Source organism: Macrosteles quadrilineatus, unplaced genomic scaffold (genome assembly GCF_028750875.1).
Source record: "Macrosteles quadrilineatus isolate MER2022 unplaced genomic scaffold, UCM_ALF_1.0 Scaffold_3__2_contigs__length_128488019, whole genome shotgun sequence".
In the NCBI taxonomy this organism is placed as follows: Eukaryota; Metazoa; Arthropoda; class Insecta; order Hemiptera; family Cicadellidae; genus Macrosteles; species Macrosteles quadrilineatus.
Window position 1 is genome coordinate 50,622,244 of NW_026542596.1, and position 19,989 is coordinate 50,642,232.

Genomic DNA, 19,989 nt, shown 5'->3' on the forward strand with positions numbered 1-19,989 from the left:
GCTATCTAATTATTTGTGTATTTCAAAATTATAATTATGTATAATTGAAATTTTCCACAAAGTAACAAGAAAATTAAAGTAGTATTTTATGTTTGTATAGTTTAAATTTACGTAAAACTGTAATGTGTTATTAGTCTCATTTCCCAATACAATTAAAGAAAGGAGCGTCTATTTCCTTTCTAATTTCCACGGCCATAATGTTAATAATTGAAGTAAGTAGGAGTTTTATAGGCCTTAAGGTAACCTAAAACTAGAACTTATAAAAATTCTTTCATTCTAAATACTTAAAATATCAGAGTAAAATATAAAACTATATTTCCTTTCGAAAAGTGAGAGTGTGTAAAACATTTAATGTTGATTTTGCATTAACATAAATTTCTATACAACTTTTAGGGTAATGTTTAAGCACAATCAGAAGTGCATTTTGAATGCGATGTTTTTATAAATTAGTGTATTAGGTATAAAATAATATTTTAAAAGTATCTAAGCAAACTTTAGTAGTAAATCAACAACGTCTTCAGTGTATTAGAGCAAGACCTATGCAAGATGCAGGTTTTTATTTATATATAAGTGTCACAATTATATACCATAAACATATGTTTAACTTTAATGATAGTTTCTGATAGTCCGTTTATTAAGTGTTATGCTAAAAAAAACGAAACACGGATTTTTCTTTAGTATTATTGGCGGCCACGATTCATTATTTACCTTTTAGTTTAAAACCTACAAAAAAATATGATTACGTTTGTTATCAGGCAATTGAATTAAGTTTCCCCGATTATAACATAAATTACATGTATAGGCAAATTTATAGGCATGTATAGGCGATTTTGCCTAAACCTAAACTAAATCTGTAAACTATTTGGCCAAGAAATGCATAATGGAAGTAGGTTTTTAAAATGCACTATTTAAAATTATATATAACGAGACTTGCATAGCTTTTTAGATTTTGTTGTGTCAAATGTCGATCTTTTCAGCCCTCAGTCAGTGTCAATTAACTTAGAATTTCGTGTCAATCTCCCGTCGTCATTTCGTGAAATGGCTGCTGTGACACCTTCTATACAGAAGCAGCAGTTTATAGGATACAAAAATGTAAATTAGGATTAAGAATTGTAGATTAAAACAAGCCTATTCCAAACATCATGCACACTCAACGAGTTTCAATTAGTTTTATGTTATATAACACGAATTTGGTAGTTAATGGTATTTGAATATAAATTAAATTCACATTTATAATGTCTCTTCAAATTAAGATCATGTCAAAAAATCTACCAAACCTCAATGATACAACGTTTTGTTCTTAAAATGTTTAATGGCTGACCAAATGAGGGCTTTAAAATGAAAATCTTTATTAGGCTTAATAAGCCCACCCGAATAAATTAGCTAATTTCGAATAGTATCTCTTTGAAAAAGGTATGGCAAATTTTGTAAAAAAAAACTATTATTCTATTATTATAAACTATTATTATAAAAAACTACAACATTTACGTCTGTTTATTTGATTATAAATAGTAATATGATTATCAGAATGTATTAATAATTTAAGTTTTTTCGGTAGCTTACAGCATACACATTTTCCGATCAACATATATATATTTTGGACTCTCGAAGCGAACGATAAGGACTATTTATTTCTGCAATAAACATTTATTTAATAATTTCATTTAAGGTATATTGAATCAGATACAATATGCTGGGAAATAGATTTGAAATGTATTTTAATCAAAACTACTATCTATTATGCACTTTTATCATCTCTTGAAGGCTTATATCCATACCTTATTTTCAAAATTGTAAAATAACAAAAATACATAATCTTGTGGATGTACAGTCGTGTAAATGTTTTAAAAGTTTATCATTTTTTCTGTGGTTGAATATGTGTTTTAATTCAACACACACAAGGAACACTTAAATTTGCCTATGAGTCCAACTGAAAAGTTTTTGTTTTAGAGATTAATTATTTAGAACACGATAATAAGGCATAATAATAAATAATTGCATTAAATTTAAATCAACGTGACATTCTTTTAACTGGGATTGAGTAAAACTAGAAATTTTTCTAAGTTTATGACAGCGGAATAAAAGTTACGGCTCAGCTAAGGGTTAATTAATTTACTTTTGTTTACTTCAAAATGTTTAACTTTGTCAGGCTTCTTGGAATATCGTTATTAAAACTGGACTCATAAAGCTACGTCTTCATCTGCATTTCGTCTATGCAAATTTTATTTTTACCTGGATTAATCTTTTAATTGCATTTACGATTTACCACAAGACAAAAATGTCTTGACTTTCTGTTTATCCAACTGTAACAACAATAGGATAAATAATTTAGATTTTATTGAAATGTCAAGATAATTTATCTGCTATTCTATTATCATATAATTGCGTTTAGGGTTAAACGCAAAAATTGTATGTTTTTGTTTTAAAATTTAAAATAAATGTTGTTTAACTAAATCGACTAACTAAGCTATTTTTGAAAGATAAATATTTAAAGGGTGTTTTCTTTGATATGTTATAATATATTATTTATCTCGTATTAAGATACGCCAATAAATGTTACCAAGTCCTACAACAATTAAAATTAAAACTGTAAAATAGTGAATAGATATTATAAATAAACTTATTCTTAGTACCATTTTTATGGAATTATTTTTTTATATAATTCACAAAAAGCTGTAATGTAAACCCTATTATTCTACAATGTCAATCAATCAATCTATAATGATGTTGAAAATTGTCAAACATGTTAATTCAACAGTCAATACACAACAATGTCAAATAGATGGAAAAAATCTGAGGATTAATTCAAAAATATGTTTATTCAGTTTAAAAATAATGAAAAAAGTAAATGTAGTGTCTGTAAACGATTGGCTTTTTAATTATGTAACCGTTGAAACTGTCATTAAAAGTTGAAAATGATAATAATTTTCTCTTGTTCTTTAGAAATGATAATTAAATAGCTTTCTATGTTCGTTTTAAGGTCAACTCACCTCAAAACTGACAATGCACCTCCAAACTTACAATGCACCCCCAAACTGACAATGCACCTCAAAACTGACAATGCACCTCCAAACTGACAATGCACCTCCAAACTGACAATGCACCCCCAAACTGACAATGCGACCCCAAACGTACAATGCACCCCAAACTGACAATGCACCCCCAAACTTACAATGCACCCCCAAACTTACAATGCACCCCCAAACTGATAATGCACCTCCAAACTAACAATGCATATCTCCAAACTGACCAAGCAAATTTAACCAGAACGTTCTTAAATAAATGATGTTATGTAAAGTGACTAACATTCACCATACGCTGAGATAATTCTCAATGTTATGTATTAAGCCCATGATAGTTAAATAATAAGTTATTTGTTATTGCAGATGTGCCAAGATTCGGGGAGCCCATTATCAACGTGACCGCCCCTGTAGGAAGGGAAGCTACACTAGTATGTGTGGTAGACGACCTGGGGTCTTACAAGGTAAATCCTACTTCTGATCAAAATTATATTTTCGTATAAATTTGTCAATGTAGTCCTTCTTATTCGAGTGTTGGTTATTTACTATTTTTAATTCTAAGTGAAAATGTTGTTCAATTTCTAAATTACTGTATTTTTCCCTTTATTCCTTACCCTTTGACAAAATTTAGTTTTTTATTCTTTATTGGTTATAGATTTTTTTATACAGGGTGCCCCGGAACTCTCTACCAATATTTTAGGGCATTGAACCTGGGTAAGAAACGTACCTAAATATCATATTTAAATTGTCCGGAAGTCCTTAGTTACTCACACATCCGCCATTTTGTTTTTTTCAGTTATTAATATTTTTCTAAAGAATGGTTAAACATACGCATATTGAAGAAAGGCATAAGCATATTGAATGGTCAGGAAACCAATAAATTTCAAACAAACACAAAACAAATACATGTTATAGTTAAGGTCAAACATTTTGCAAGGATTGTAATGATAATAAATATTGGTGGATAGCATTTATAATCAAAATTTCTAGTTTGTAATTTTATTATACTATTTCAATGGATTCAGTATGTACGTTAAGAGTTACTTAGTTATTATCAAAACATCATAAAAGAGATAGCTTAAAGATTGTCTTTCGCATTTAGAATTTAATTTACGAATAAAAATTATAGAACAGTAAGCAAACAAATTATTATTTCGTTGCCCGTTTGCCTGGTTAATAATTTCACGTTACATTACACTATTACATTACGTAACATACGCACAATATAAACCGGATGCAAGATTATTTGAAACAATTTAAATAAGATCTATATATAAACGAATATATATACCTTAAACTCAGTTTCCACTAGTTTATGATACGAAAATAAAAATAATAATATGGTCCGAGTAGTCACATAGACGAGCAGGTCCAGTTTTCCTGGTCGGCACAATACATTTGTCAATTCTCTTTTGCAGGACACTATACAGATCTCCTCCCACAGATATCAGAGGTTCCATTTACTCACATCAAAGGCAAATAAAGTCAGCAGTCGGCTCTAAAGATTACCTGTTTGCTTTTATACAGCTAATCTACCCATCTACCTTTGGAATTTCCAGCTCAAAGCAAGTAATGCGAAGCCTTTGTAACTTGCCAATGTATTGATGGTGGGATCAATTTGCCAATAAAAAAGTAATACTTGAGGTAATTATGTGTATGAGTTATCATGATACATCACTGCCACGTAATCCGTAATTATCTCGTCAATCATGCAGTTTGAGTTTTAGTAATGCTTACTTTCATTTCAGGAGAAATATCCCTTTATTTGATTTACTAATTAAACAACCATCCATGTAGTTGAGGCTAAAATTAAAACAGTAATCGGACCACAATTATATTCAGATACTTAACTTATCGTGGCAAAACCGTTATTTCCATTATAATTACATTACATTCATTGTTTTATGTGTTCTCTGCTCAGTATGATCTCTAGCACAAAAAAAACAGTTTCATCCATTCCATAAGTATAAAATACTTATATTTTTTATTTTGGATAAATAGTTCTTAAATTTGTTACAAATTACCGTTATAAGCCGTTATTGGAAAAGATGAAGAAGAAAGATTTATCCGGAAAATCAAAAGCCAACATAAAGAGGTGAAGTTTAAATATTGTACTACAAGCTATTTAAATGTTTACTGTTGACATGATTTTACTGTTAACTTCGGATGGAGTAGTAAAGTAGGTATATACATTTAACAATAGTAAAAAAAACGAAGAGCTTAAATTACATTTTCTTAGCATGCGACAACAAAGACGGTGTAGAATACTACGCGCAAGTCTTAAAATTAATTTAGATTAGTAAGAAAGTTGATGAGTTTGATAAACATAGGGTTTAGGTGCATTACTTTTCGTCAACCTCAATATGGAAGTACGATGGCTACCTTATTAAAGTGTATTTATTGTAAAAAGCTTTACCGAGGTATTTTTTAATATTTTAACTAAGAATATTTCTCATGCATCAAAATGCTAAAATTATATCTAATAAAAGATATATTATTTAAATTGAAATTTACATTTATGACACCAAATATCCACTTTTCTTGTCCGTGGCTCTATTAATTACATGATAGCACAGTTTTATATTGATGTTTTTAATATAAAAACAAATCAATAAAAAATCCAGCTATTAAAAAGTCTTTTATTAAAATTTAACAAACTTAATTAATGTTTGATTAGTGTCTCTGGGGAAATATAAAGAATGCAAAATTTTAGCTCAGAGAAGAATACTATATCAAATTAATAAAGGTAAACAAATAAAACATGTTGTGTTATTATTATGGTCACTTATGTTAACCGCAGTTAAAACATTATGGTTATAGTACTTAATTCATATAAAGTTCTTCCGAGCAGAGAAAATTTTAGGGTTCAAAAATTAGGAATATCGGTAACTTTTACGTTTAATCAAAATACAATTTGAAGGGTTGGTGCTTCAATGTCAATTTGGTAATTACGTTTCGGGTGCGTCACGATCCAGCCAACACAGCAAATGTCAGCCAATAGCCAAAATGTCACTTCTGATTATACTGCAGAGCTCTCTGTTGGCTGGTCCAGTAATGAACTAACTAATAATATAATCCATAGTACAGCACTACTATTACTGTTTTGGAACGATATAAGCAGAAAAATACGATGCACTATGTTCTACTCACTATCTAATTCTATTTAAAGGATATTTCCGATATCCAATTAGCATTGTAATATTCAAATTATGGATTCTATCGCTAAAATACATGTAGGCTGTTGAAACAATTAATCACATTAATCATAGATATGAAAGCATTTTATGGAACTTAGTTACTATTACGACATCACTAATTTATAATAGCTTTAACGAATTAATGAAAACTATTTAACAAAGCCTCGCGTGCTTATTTAAAACTAACACCTCTACCTTGTAGTCTTTAGTACATTAAAATGACATGGATAAAATATAATTTATCTGATAAGCCACTCAAACAAAATGCCTTTACTCAGTATACCTGTTTACGGAACAGAGACAACGTAATAATTAAACCAGTTCTCAACGCGCATTCAGTAGGTCGACTAGAAGGTATCGACAACCTTGTCAGACGTTGAACACCTCCGACTGACGCTGTCTTTCAGACACAGCTGTTAACGTCGCTGTCAAACTGTCTCTGAGTAACAGTTCGCTGTTGCATAAACAAACTTCACCTGCACTTGACATTAAACAACCTTCTCTGCTTTTAATTGATTAATATCCCTATCCAGGAATACCTATGAGTGGAAAACCGATAGTGAAATGTATTTGTAACTCTTTTTGAGCCTATGGATTGGAAAGGGTATTTTATTTAAATAAAATAAAATGTATATTATTAATTTAAAAGATTGATTGTAAGTTGGTTGAATTTTTTACCTTTGAATTTGGATGGAAATTTTATTTCAAACATTCTATTCAAAATTTAAAATGTTTAAACATGTTTGGAATGAAAATGCATGTATACCTAGTCAAATTGAGACGACGGCTCACTTATTTCCGTGGAATATGAAATTTTTTTACAAGGCAAAAAAAAAACATCTTACTGTAAACTTCATAATTTTTCATGTCATATAATGTACTTGATAAACGAATACGAAGGGGGTAATAGAATATTGGAATTTAGAACACTTTGCTATATATCAACACTGCTAAATCTGCTCCATATAAATGGAACATCGACTTAAGTCTGTAAAAGTATTTGGTTAAGCTACTGAAATATCAAAAGTCGTATATACAATATACTATATAAGTCTACACAATGTAAGGCCTCTTTTCAAGTGGAAGGGAGTATAAAGTTAGCTCTTTGTTGTGTTAAAATATGATTGTAGTTCCTGGAATATATTTGTAATTATTTACAGTACAATTATTATAACAAAATCCTACAATTAAATTTTAATAGACGTGCTGAATATGCACATGCAAAAAGCATATAATATATATTTACAGTATATGCATGGTTTTAATAGAGCCCCTCTTTTAAGAAACTAATACATTTTAGGTACACAACAGGTACAGGATATTTTGAACGTACATTAAATGTACGTTCAAACATAAATTTCGTTGGGATAAATTTTATCCCAAGCTCTCGAGAAATAATTGTTTTTTTTTTATATATTATTTGTCAAAGTATAATGTTGACACAATTCCATATAAACATTTAATCTTATTTCAATGTTCAAAAGCTATATCCATGACATTTTTAGGGCCATTCTCTCAGGAGTAAAACTGTAAATGTCAACCAACGGTTAAAATGTCATTCTTGATTATACTGCAGGGTTGTGCGACGAATAAAAATACTCCGACGGTAGGAAACTTGATTTGATTCCTTTGTTACCTTTATGAAATGAGTGTTATACTATTATAAATCTACATTAAGGTAATGATCGTGTTCATATATCATACAGTATCACATTTACTCTTTCAGCTCCAAACTAAAGATAAGTTTTATAAATACTTGAAATGATTATAGAGGAGAGAATCAGAGTAGTTAGAATGAAATTTAGTATCAGGCTTGATTAGTAGATACCAAATGATATTTTTTTAAAGAAGAGATTTAAAATTGAACTATTTACTTCTTTGTAAATCTCGATGTGTCTTTGAGATGTTTAGAGTTTTAGTGAAAAGACAGGAAAACTTGGTTAAATACTTTTATAGGGAGAAAAATTACTAAATAATCAAGAGCTAAAAATAATTGAGTAAAATATTTTATATTTTACAACGTGGACACAGAACATTTAAAAACCAACAAATATATATTCACGCAATATATATTCATGTTTTATATTCACTTTCATGTGAATATAAAGCACATGTTAATATTCTTAAATTCCAAAACATGTGTTAGAGCCACACCAATGACACAAATATTGAAATGTCAAAACATGTATGTCTTGGATATAGACTAAAGGCAAAATAAATCAATATAATACTTAACAATACAAGTGAGTTACTTGCTGTAAATTGTCTTTTTTAAATTTCTTTAAAAACATGGTGAATTTGAAATTATTTAGTTATTCTATATTTACATCTTTCATGGAGGCCTCTTTTACCCGTGCAATATTGACGAATAATTAAATTTTTTGCTTATATATAGTTAACACATATTTTTGTTTGCTACGAATAGACCAATTACATCCTTAAAACCTGGAAAACCTATTCAAATTAGTTTGAATTGCCGGTACCAATGATACACTAATGACCTTTTAGCTTTGTACTTCTTTCATTCGAACCCTTCCAAAAGTAATCAGTAAATTGTACAGAAAGTGGATGGGACACAATCCAATATATCGCATTCCCTTTCACACTGTCCAATAGAGAGTCCGATGTATTGCCGGATGTATATCTCCTGTCAAAGCTCTTCAGAGAACTGTCAGTCGATCTAACCAAATCTTATCACTTTGACTTTTGAATATTATGGCTGTATTTGGGTGGCTATGTTTACAAGTGAACTAGATACCTTTGACTTTAAGTACAATGTGGCCCAAGTACTCATCTTAACTACAGCTTTAACTTAACTTTTTTACTGGACACTACTCCACAACAATGTTCAGGAATGGTTGAAAACATGCAAAAACGAATGTAATATGTAATGAAAATGGTTAAAACATTTAGTACCATGGTGTAACATGTAGTGTTAATTTTAAACTAGAGTAAGTTTGTACAGCTAATAAACAATAATTATTGCAGTGAAATTATAAGTATTTTCCATCCTTTATATATTTTACCCTTAGAAATATATTTTGAGGAATATTAAACACACTTGGCTTAGACCATCGACATATATAATATTATGCATTTAAATTTTATAAAGATTATGTAGAAAATCTATATTTGCATCACGCTGTTTGATTTTATGATTTAAAAATGGTCAACCTCGATGTTTTTTTACGTGCACTTTCATGTATTAACATAAGAAACAAATATTATAAAAACAAACATATGCATGTAAAAATTTAAATAACAATCGTCTATATGCGTGTGTAAAAACATGAATCATGTAATTCACGCAAACTCCCCTTTAATATGCCTTATGCCTAAATTGGATTTGCCATAGAATGAAATTATAAGAGTCTAGGTAGGATCATGTGTGTAGATTAAATGTAGTAAAAAATGTATATTATAATGAACGAAATCACACTCCTTTGACCATATTTATACCAATAATACATTACGGGCTAATTAAAATGAAGGATTTCTGTTTTTTCTCCATTTTTTAATATGATAAAGACGTCAAACAAGTTTGATCAAACGTATTTAGTACGTTTGAACTGTAATCATATTTACTTTATATGATTTGGGAAGTTCGTTTAATGCACTTAAGCTACGAGAGGTATTTTTTTACAAGTATAATTTTTTACTCCAAATCCACTAAGGATCTAAAATATTTTACCTTCCAAATCATGAAATTATTTCCCAACAGGTGGCGTGGCTAAGAGTGGACACTCAGACCATCCTGACGATCCACAACCACGTGATCACCAAGAACCACCGGGTGGGAGTGACTCACAGTGATCACAGAACGTGGATGCTGCATGTCCGGGAGATCAGGTCATCCGACAGAGGATGGTACATGTGCCAGATCAACACGGACCCCATGAAGAGCCAAGTGGGCTTCCTAGATGTTGTGGGTAAGCCGTGGAGGTGTTGAGAATATGTGTTGTCTGTTTGAAATGAGAAAAAACTAGATGTACAAAGGTAGAATAGTCCTAATCTGAAATAAAGTTCCTCTTAGTGTTTATAATATGCAAGTCTTAAAACAGTAGCTATTGCAATACAATGCACAGTAAAGTACGAGTGGTGGCAAGAGTGAATGAATTAAATGACAACTTGACTAAAATCAAATTGTGCTTTAGTATTTATCATTTATTAATGGCCTAATAATCAAGAACGTCTAGTTCCAGCATCAAAAGTATATCGTAGGTCGGATAAAAATATACCTACTATTAATTATTAATCAGTTAACTTATTCTAAGGGCTAGAAGAATACTAAATACTACAAGGAAATACAATTTTAACTTATGATTTTGTCCTTGTTTGGATATTCAATCTATTTGTTATCAACCTACTTGTAGTCAGTATACTATAGACAACCAATTAGATGCTTAAATATTCTATCAACTAATATTATTATGATTAGATATAATAGGTGATAGAATAGCTAAGCATCTAATTTGTTGTCTAATAGTACATCATTATTCACCATGGATAAATTATATTAGTTAAATATGTATGTAAATTACTTCAAAACGTATTTTATATTCTATTATTTTTTATTTAAAGCCAATTATAATTACCTATTCTTATTTTGCTATTTTCACATAAAATATGTTAAGAAAAGAATGTTATAAAAAAAGAATTAGCTAGCCTCTTTAACATATGTACTATGAAGGAAAATTCTGTTGATCAACTAGCCAAAGAGTTATTATGATAAAGTTTGGTGCAAAAAAATCCAGACAAGTTATACTAAGGACAAGAGTTATTTACAAAAATTTTATGTTATAGAGCTTAGAACAACAAAAAAGTCATTAAATCCTCGTTTCAGTTTATACTTGCCTAATGCTTTTAAATGCAAATAAAAATATGCTTCACAATACTTGTCTCTAAGCCACAGCGATTAAACACAAAAACTTTATTTCGACACTGACAACTAAAGGCCAAAATTCAATAATCCAATTACCAAAACACTAACAGAATATCGATGAGGTGAAATGCGTCGTGCAGTGTGTTTGTTGGTTCTAATGTCTGTTGTTATTATGCACTAATTGGCAACTAAATGTGTTTGCATTTGCCTCTGCCTACCTTATGAAAATATTTGGAACTTTTAATCGATAAGGAAAAAACTACATATAGCAATGGAAACATTGAACTAAGCCGCATGTACTAACTAGCCAAAGAAATAATTAATACAAATAAGTAAACTGTAATATGGTGTAGCCAGATAAAGTAATTTCACCATATGTTTGTTGCAATAATGTTAAAAACAAACTCTTAAACCTGTACTATTAATTTGATGCAACATTTGTTAAAATACTAAGGAATTAAAAGGAAGTTTGAGTAAATACATTAAAACTTACAATATAGATATGAAAATTATGTTTTAAGAACAATATTCATAGTAAATTTTAACCAAATATAAACCTGAAATTCTAGCTGAAATAAAAAATAGTTATACATTGTGGTTTATAACGTGTTTTCTGTTTATTTATTTATTTATTTTTTAAGGAATAGGTACACTTATCGAAGTTAATTAAAAGGTTTTATCCAAAGCAAAATGTAGTATTTAAGTAGATATTAGTTAATATAGAACAAAAAAAAAAATACCTAAAATCCATGATAATCCAGATTACAGCTGTTTTATTTTTTATAAACACATTTTATAAACATTACTTTTATTTTTAATACAGTAAATAATGTTTTACTACAATTCTGTTCACTGTTATTTTTAATGTCATTTTTACCAGTAAACCATCCAAAATAGATACTACCATTATTAATACGATTCACCTAAAAACATAATACAATAGTATGAAGGAGATTTAACTACTGTGTTATCATTGTTGTGAAATCACAAAGCTTCATTGAGTCGTATAAAATAATGTGCAGGTGGAATGTTGGTGATTCTACAAACAATCACACTGTATCTATCTTCATAACCCATGGTGCGGACCATGATAACGCGCTGATTAAACTGGTACGTCGGGATTGCACAATAAATATTTATTCATCTGTTCTGACTTGACTGGGATTAAAACATTCATCTTATTACCCTTTCTGGCGATCAAAAAAATGCGTATTGCTATTGTAACAGCTTTAAAATGCTATGAAAATATAGATTTGATCTTTAGGGAAGAGTATGAAAATACTTGCAAAATGTAAAATATTGTTGATTTAAACGTCTTATATGTAACTCATTTAGTAAAACGAGTAAGTTTATCTTCAGAAAACAATGCACAAAAATGGGGTTTTATTATTTAAATAAAATGCCTTTTTTAAATGTTATCGTAACGGCAAACTCTAATACTTATTATCATAATGTCTGTAAATATTTAGGCCTGTGGTAAATTCACAATGCTAGTTGTGGTATTCACTTATACCCCTATGTATCTAAGTTAAACGTACAAAATCTTTATTTCTATCTTTATTAGTACCTATATTATAATATAACAAAGAGTAAAATTACACGGTTAAATAGATAAGTTAATAATTCTAATCTTATAGAATATTTGGGAACAGTAATACAAATAATTTAAAACCGGAAAAATTTTTGATAACCAAAACAGTTAACACACAGCCAAACTAAAATTAAAGACAAAATTAGTTTTGAATAACTGTATTTTCATATGAAACTCTCTTGAATGGTTATCACCTTCCACTTATTTGTTCATCTTCTTGCCTGCAGTGCCTCCTGACATTCTTGACTCCCCGACCAGCACAGACATGGTAGTCAGGGAAGGAAGCCCAGTGACTCTCCGATGCGCGGCCTCTGGCTCTCCCGCGCCAAACATTACCTGGAGAAGAGAGGGAGGAGAGCCAATACCTCTCACTACTGGCCAGGAAGGTACACATTTATTGTAAGAAACCAAAAAAACTGTGCAAGTGCATGGCATGGTGTACGTGTCACCATCTCCAACGAAAAACAAATTCATTACATGAACACCAATATGAGGAGTTTTAAATATTTTTTTTTCAAGCTCAAATATAAATATTTTTCCTCTTACAGTGGTTAAAATCAATACAGTGAAAATAATACCATAATATAACAAATATTTTATACTTGAGTTATTTAATTTTTAAAATTTTGTTTTTGTTTGTGCTACCGTTCAATTTATTGTCTAATTACCATGATTTGTTTAGACATAAGCCTTTTAGGATTAAAAAAAAGATTTGTAGAATATATACGAGAACTAATTTTATGCCAATCGCTGTCAGAACATATTTGTGTACAAAAATACTAAGAAACTGATGTTCTATTATACTTGTTATACGTCTATGACACTATTATGCATCACACATCTAGCACTTTCATTAGTCATTTGTATTAGATTTTTAAAGTCCTTATATTTGCGATCTACTTTTTATTTCAAGGAATATGATCTATTATATTTCATAAAGGTTATATTTTCAATATATGTATAAATATTGTTCACACTTTTTAGCAGGCACAGTAGAGGGCAGTATGCTGAACATATCAAGGGTCAACAGACTACACATGGGCGCCTACCTCTGCATCGCCTCCAACGGTGTCCCTCCTTCAGTCAGCAAGAGGATTATGCTCACCGTCCATTGTAAGACTCGTGAAAACTCATTTACAGTAATTTGTCATCTATAACATACTTTTCATTCCAATAACATCTATATACAATCTACATTGATACTAATAAAAATAGAAGATTACATAATGTTATCAATCATAGAGTTAATCTGTACAATCCTTTTTCGTCACCTCTCTTTTATTCAAAATGCTACTAAAAAATATGTAACACTTTTTCTTACCAAACAGGGGATCCATTTAAAACAAAATTCCCAATTTAAAACAAACGTACGATAAAAATTATTCTAACTTCAGTGAGTCAAAACTCCAAGAGTAAAAGATAATAATATAAATGTGCAAAATCATTGGTGTCTAGAGACTGGATTATGCCAGCAACACTTGAGGTTACAGAAATATTTTTTTTTTCTGTAAATTTCTTTTCAAGATATTATTTTTTGCATTTTCCTGTTTGAAAATAATGTTGAGTTATGAATAAACCTATTGAAATGATTGGAAGCGGACAATTTTATTTTTAAGGTACTTAACTGTTTTTCGGCTACTTTTTTATCATAAAAACAACTCAGCCACTATGCAAAACATTGTACTGTTACACTTTTTCAGTTCCTCCAATGATCTGGATCCAGAATCAGCTGATAGGTTCGAGAGAAGGTCAACAGCTGATCCTGGAGTGTCACTCCGAGGCTTACCCTAAGTCTATCAACTACTGGACCAAGGGTGATAAGGGCGAAATAATAGCGAAATAATAGATAGGTAAACTATCTTTTCTGTTAAAATATTGTTTGAAATTCTCTTATCAATTTTACCATACTAATGTATTTTACATCAAAACTATTTATGTTCTAGTATGATCTAGTAAGGTAACTAGAAAAACCATCCAAAATAGTAAATAGTATATTTTAATCCAGTTATACGAAAATGAGAGTGACAATACCGTTAAGCATTTAAGCAAAAATTAGTCTGTCCATCCTAAAGGTTAAACTTGAAATGTAATTTGATAATCCACACATTAACTAATATAGTTTAGAGTCGTGGTCTACTAGTACCAGAGGGCCACTGTTGTAAAACAAGAGAAGATCAACTGATTTTAATTTGCTCATGAGAAAAAGTAAATAGTAAGTTCATGGCTTAGAAAGCAATGCAACAGATTAAAATCCGAGAAAGAATAATAGTGTGTTTAGACCTCAGTACACATTTTTTTATTTTATCAGTACAGTTAAACTTGAACTGTACCTACCTAAGCTAAAATAAGTAGACTAATACAATTTAGTTGATATTCGATTTTTTTTTCGAAGACAAAATGTTATTGCTTCTAGCTCTTTGTTTCTAGCTTTCATTTAGTTTTAATTAAATTAATTCCTAATATTTCCCCTTCCTTTCAGGTGCAAAATACGAGCCAGTTCTTGTAGAACACCTATACAAAGTTATCATGAGACTAACCATCAAATCTCTGGGACCCGGTGACTACGGGGCGTACAAGTGTGTGTCGAAGAACTCTCTGGGAGACACTGATGGCACCATCAAAGTCTACCGTGAGTATTGCTAATGTCAATAAAGGAAAATAACAGAAAAAATTATTAGGTAGTACAATATTCACACCAAGATATGTGGTATTTACCAACAAGTTGGTTGCATCACTAAAAATCATGCAATTAATAATTGAATAGTTTAGTATGCTACCTAACTTATATACAAGTAAAACATAGAGGCATTTGACCCCTTCAGAAGACACTTAAACATCCATGAACGAGAATGCGATTTTATATGTCCTAGTTAATTATATTATAATTATGATTAACGTATGATAATATACAAGGTTCATTCAAATGCAGTACCCATCTGTTTGGAAAGGGAGCTACTTCAATAGTGGGAGGAGGTAGTCTAGCTTTTTTGTTTAATCAAAATATTTCATTTCCCTACTAAAGGTCAAAGATGGAAAAGCCGGAATATTGTTCAAGGGTTTATTGCGGACATTTTCCATCATAATCGTAAAAACCAATACACCACGTTTCGGGATCTGGAATCTGATCCCGTCCTCAGGTAAAAAAAAAACTTAACTAACACATTACAACTAACAATACACAAACGCCCAACCTAAGTTGGAATACACTACAGAGGGTATGTAGGGGGGGGGGGTGCGGAGACGGAATGTGTTTTCAAACCGTAACATTGATTGTGGTCATGTTGAATACATACGAAATTTAAGTAAAACTCCGAAAATTGCAATATATTAAACCAATATTGTTTTGTCTTAGCTGTCCTATCGGATAATGTATCAACTATGAAGCCAAGGCACAAAGGTTAGTATTGAAACAAGAATCAATAAAGTTATTATTCACAGCGTTTTGAAAATATAACTGAACTCTTTATTATTTTTTTATAAAAAAACAGATTGTATGCTAAGCTGATAGTGTAGCTATATTCCAAATGATCATTATAAAAGGAAACTACTGTAGAGTAAAAGTGTAGACTAACTAATCTTTAAGTTACGTAGAGAACAAATTACTAATTATAATGCAAAAGATTGTATTAAACAATAATTTAATTTAATTATTTGTATGTAACAAAAACGTCCTATGTGCAAATGAGATAATTTATAATTAATTGTTCATAATGAACAGACTAGTTGGTCTAAGAAGCAGAACACTATTTTTTACAAAACTACATCAGACCTTAGGCATTGTTACTTATTCTGCACAACATTCATGACAAACATCAAAATTTAAATAAATATCATTACTTAACTTTTTTTATTGGAAGCAACATAATACAAGACATAATCCATGTTTTACTGTTTCAGACAAGAACAGACTTCGCCCCAAATACGGAGGTCAAAATGAGATTGGAGACTCTGGAGGTCTAGCCAAACAAAGAGGTAAATGTAATAATAAGTAAGATATTAGCATAGAGTTTAGAATGAGGAAATATTTTATCGTTGATATCCATGGAAAAACGACGATGAACATCTGTGAATTGTAGTATAAGAAAGGTTTCACTTAAAATCATAGGATTATTTTTCAACATACAAAAGAACTTTTTACAGGCCATTTAATTGATATTTTTGTCAAGGTAAATAATACTTTTGCCTATGACTGTTTTTTAACTAGCCTATTCAATTCAGTTCTTAGAATTGAAAATATTCACTTTACAGTATTGTTTAATTATTTTACAGTATTTTTTTGTAGCTTTACAACATAGATTTAGACCAATGAGGTTCGAGAATTGACAGAAAAGAAGTAAAATAGTTTTAATAATTTGAACACCAATTGAATTCATTAAACAGTGAGTGAGTGGTTGGAACAGTAAACATTACATTCAGTGGCAATGAGAGGTTATAAGCGAAAACACAACTTCTCTTAGTAGTCATGGATAGTGATTTTGAGTAATTAAAAACAGTCGTAGGTAAAGTAGTGTACGTAACTAGCATAATTAGCCTTTAAGCCACTTGTTGAAGTTTTATTGGCCTGGTTTTAATGGGCTTAATTTTTTTGCCCGTGTCGTTAAGACTATCTTTACGCTATCGGTGCATAGTACCTACTATTTACCGATTCAAATATCTGAAAAAAATCACCTTGAACGGAATGTGAGAAAAACTCGTAATGTGCCACGTATGAAAAAGGTACTTTCCTTAAAACTACAATATAAAATCGATTATATTAGCGCAGTATTTTGATTTTACACATTGCAACTTGTTTTAACACGTTTTAATTAGCTCAATTTCCTGTCTGTTTTGAAACAAATTTTTAACTAACTTCTTGATGAGCTAGAGGTTTGAAACTTGAACTTAGCTCACACATTTTATTTAAATAACATGATTTTGTTCAATAATATTATTTAATTAGGAGCATATAAAACATCTAGAAACAAATATCTAAATAAGTAATAAGTAATACTTATTTGCTGTTAATGTTGTTTGGATATGGTTTAAAAATTTCTATAGAATTGCAAAACTCGTAGTTCTTAAAGCTCATGAAAACATCATGTTGAATACTATTTAAGAAACTTCCCAAGAACCCTAAATTGTGTTGACAAAACATTCCATAACAACATATCGCCATTGAAGTAAAGAAATCAGAGCTATCATATATGAGCTTGTTTTGCCCTGAAAAGTTAACATATTTACTTTTAATTTGGTTACGTAAAAAAATAAAAATAAAATACTGTGTACATTTCCCTAAGTTAAATTAATTTGTATAGTCCACTTTTGAAACTATCAGGACTCACATACGTATAATACTGTACGTGCGTGCATTAAAATGAGCCATATTTTAAGCACGTCCCAAGTGGTGTAAATAGCATAAAATAATGCCACCTTGTAAACATAAATAATCCTATTTTTCTTAGTTCAACTTATAAAGATTTTAAACGGAGCAGTCATAACAATTGTATATATAACTAGAGCTTTTTTGGGTTTGATATCATTTCGTGTTTTGCAGATGAAAATTTTAAAAATGTGAATACATTTACTTAATTATCTTTAGTTACTTAATTAACTTAATTGTATCGATTTCAGAGCTAAAGGTTGGCGCTTACGACGACCTGGGTGATGACGAAGAGTCTTCAGCACAAAGTCTTCACAAGACGATCTTGGCCTTCATCTTCGTCTTCCATTTTTATCTGGCCACTCTATAATACCACTTTCGGCTAGTTTATAAGACTGGGTCATTAACAGATATTATATTTTGAGTAAAGAATAACATGTGAATCAACATAGACAATTAGCAAAAGTTGTATGGTATAATTTATAATTTACGAGTACCTATTTATAAATGGATTAGTTGTTTTTGGCCTACAACCGTGTCGAAATTGATAAAACACTAGCGTTAATAAACGTTTCATTAATCGATTTTAATACGGTCGTCAACCAAAAACTACAACCAATAAGTTTAAGATCGTGGGAGTATGTTAAGAAGTTGATTTAAAAGTAGTTTGCCTAAGAGCGACTGTAATCCATACCATATCACTAAGCATGGACTAATAAATTGGGCAAAAAGTATTCTTATTTATTACCAAAGTGACCAAAGATAACGTTTTAGCTATTAGTGATTTTGTATATATTTATCGTAAACACTGGTTTGTGATGGTCGTCGTAGAGTAGTTTCTAGGATGCTTAAACAATAGTATAGCGTATATTTGTACTGATTAGGCTTCTAAAACAAATGTAGTTTTCTAAACGTCCATTACTTGATTGACAGAAGTGTTGATTTTGTATTTTAAAGAAAATTTTTCTTGTTTGACTAATACATACAAAATGCATACCAAACATATCAGTGAATAAACTGTACTGAATTGTATACATATTTTTGTATTCTTCCACTTTTATACTTATTCTGGAAATAATTAATACTGTTTGAAAACCTTTTGTAAAATCTAATTATCAATATCTTTATCTTGTTATTTTATGAAAAAGGACTTTTGAATAATAGTGAACAAGCATTCTTTATTTGTGAAAAATAAACAACCACACTTCATGTTATTATTGTTTTACATTTGTACTTTCCATGTGTTTGGAAGTTAAACTGTACTCGCTATGCTCTCAATGAAACTATTTTAACTGTAATATTTAGTATTTAAAAATGCAATATGTAAACAGTAACAATTGTTTTAAATTGCTTTGTAATATAAATTTGTAAATACAGTTTTGCTAATAAAAAGATTAAAAAACTATGACTAACCTCCAACAGTATATAGTTAATACTTTGTTACACATTTGTCCTTTAGGCTTATGGGATAATTTATGTGTTGAAACCACTATCAATATATAAAAGGAAATATTCTTTGAAAAATGCACACTACGTATAAATAGCATACCTTGTAAATAATGTCTAAGTAGATTCCTAATGTGCAATATATTAAGGTGCTGAATATATTACGTTCCGCGCACGAGCAGTTAGTATATGTAGACGGGCAAATAGAAGTTTAAAAGTGGCCGCCAACCTCTTAAACATTGTAATAACGGTGACGAGAAAAATCTAAATCATATACTTTGGGATACAACGTCGCCGTAATTTAAATCCTGGTTATTATATAATATCCAAAGTAGCTTGATTTACAGTCAAGCAGAAAGAAATATGATTAGTACGACAATTATTACCCATTTACACTAATTCCTTATAAAAATAAAAACATTCTGTGTCCTTTAACATTATGAATTCAGGACCTTTTTGTTGCCTTACATACAGGGTGGCTGAAAAGTAACTTG

General features: G+C 30.0%; 1 protein-coding gene across 1 annotated transcript in view; it reads left to right on the top strand.

Moving 5' to 3' along the window:
• Positions 1-18,700, top strand: part of LOC128989192 (lachesin-like) — an 85,624-nt gene extending 66,924 nt beyond the window's left edge. Inside the window, exons 2-10 of the mRNA XM_054411063.1 lie at positions 3,359-3,484; positions 9,939-10,146; positions 12,918-13,076; positions 13,675-13,803; positions 14,391-14,504; positions 15,170-15,319; positions 16,043-16,087; positions 16,588-16,662; positions 18,301-18,700. Coding sequence (XP_054267038.1) covers positions 3,359-3,484; positions 9,939-10,146; positions 12,918-13,076; positions 13,675-13,803; positions 14,391-14,504; positions 15,170-15,319; positions 16,043-16,087; positions 16,588-16,662; positions 18,301-18,419 — 1,125 coding nt within the window. The 3' untranslated portion in view covers positions 18,420-18,700. The remainder of the gene's footprint in view (positions 1-3,358; positions 3,485-9,938; positions 10,147-12,917; positions 13,077-13,674; positions 13,804-14,390; positions 14,505-15,169; positions 15,320-16,042; positions 16,088-16,587; positions 16,663-18,300) is intronic.
• The last annotated feature ends 1,289 nt before the right edge of the window (positions 18,701-19,989 follow it).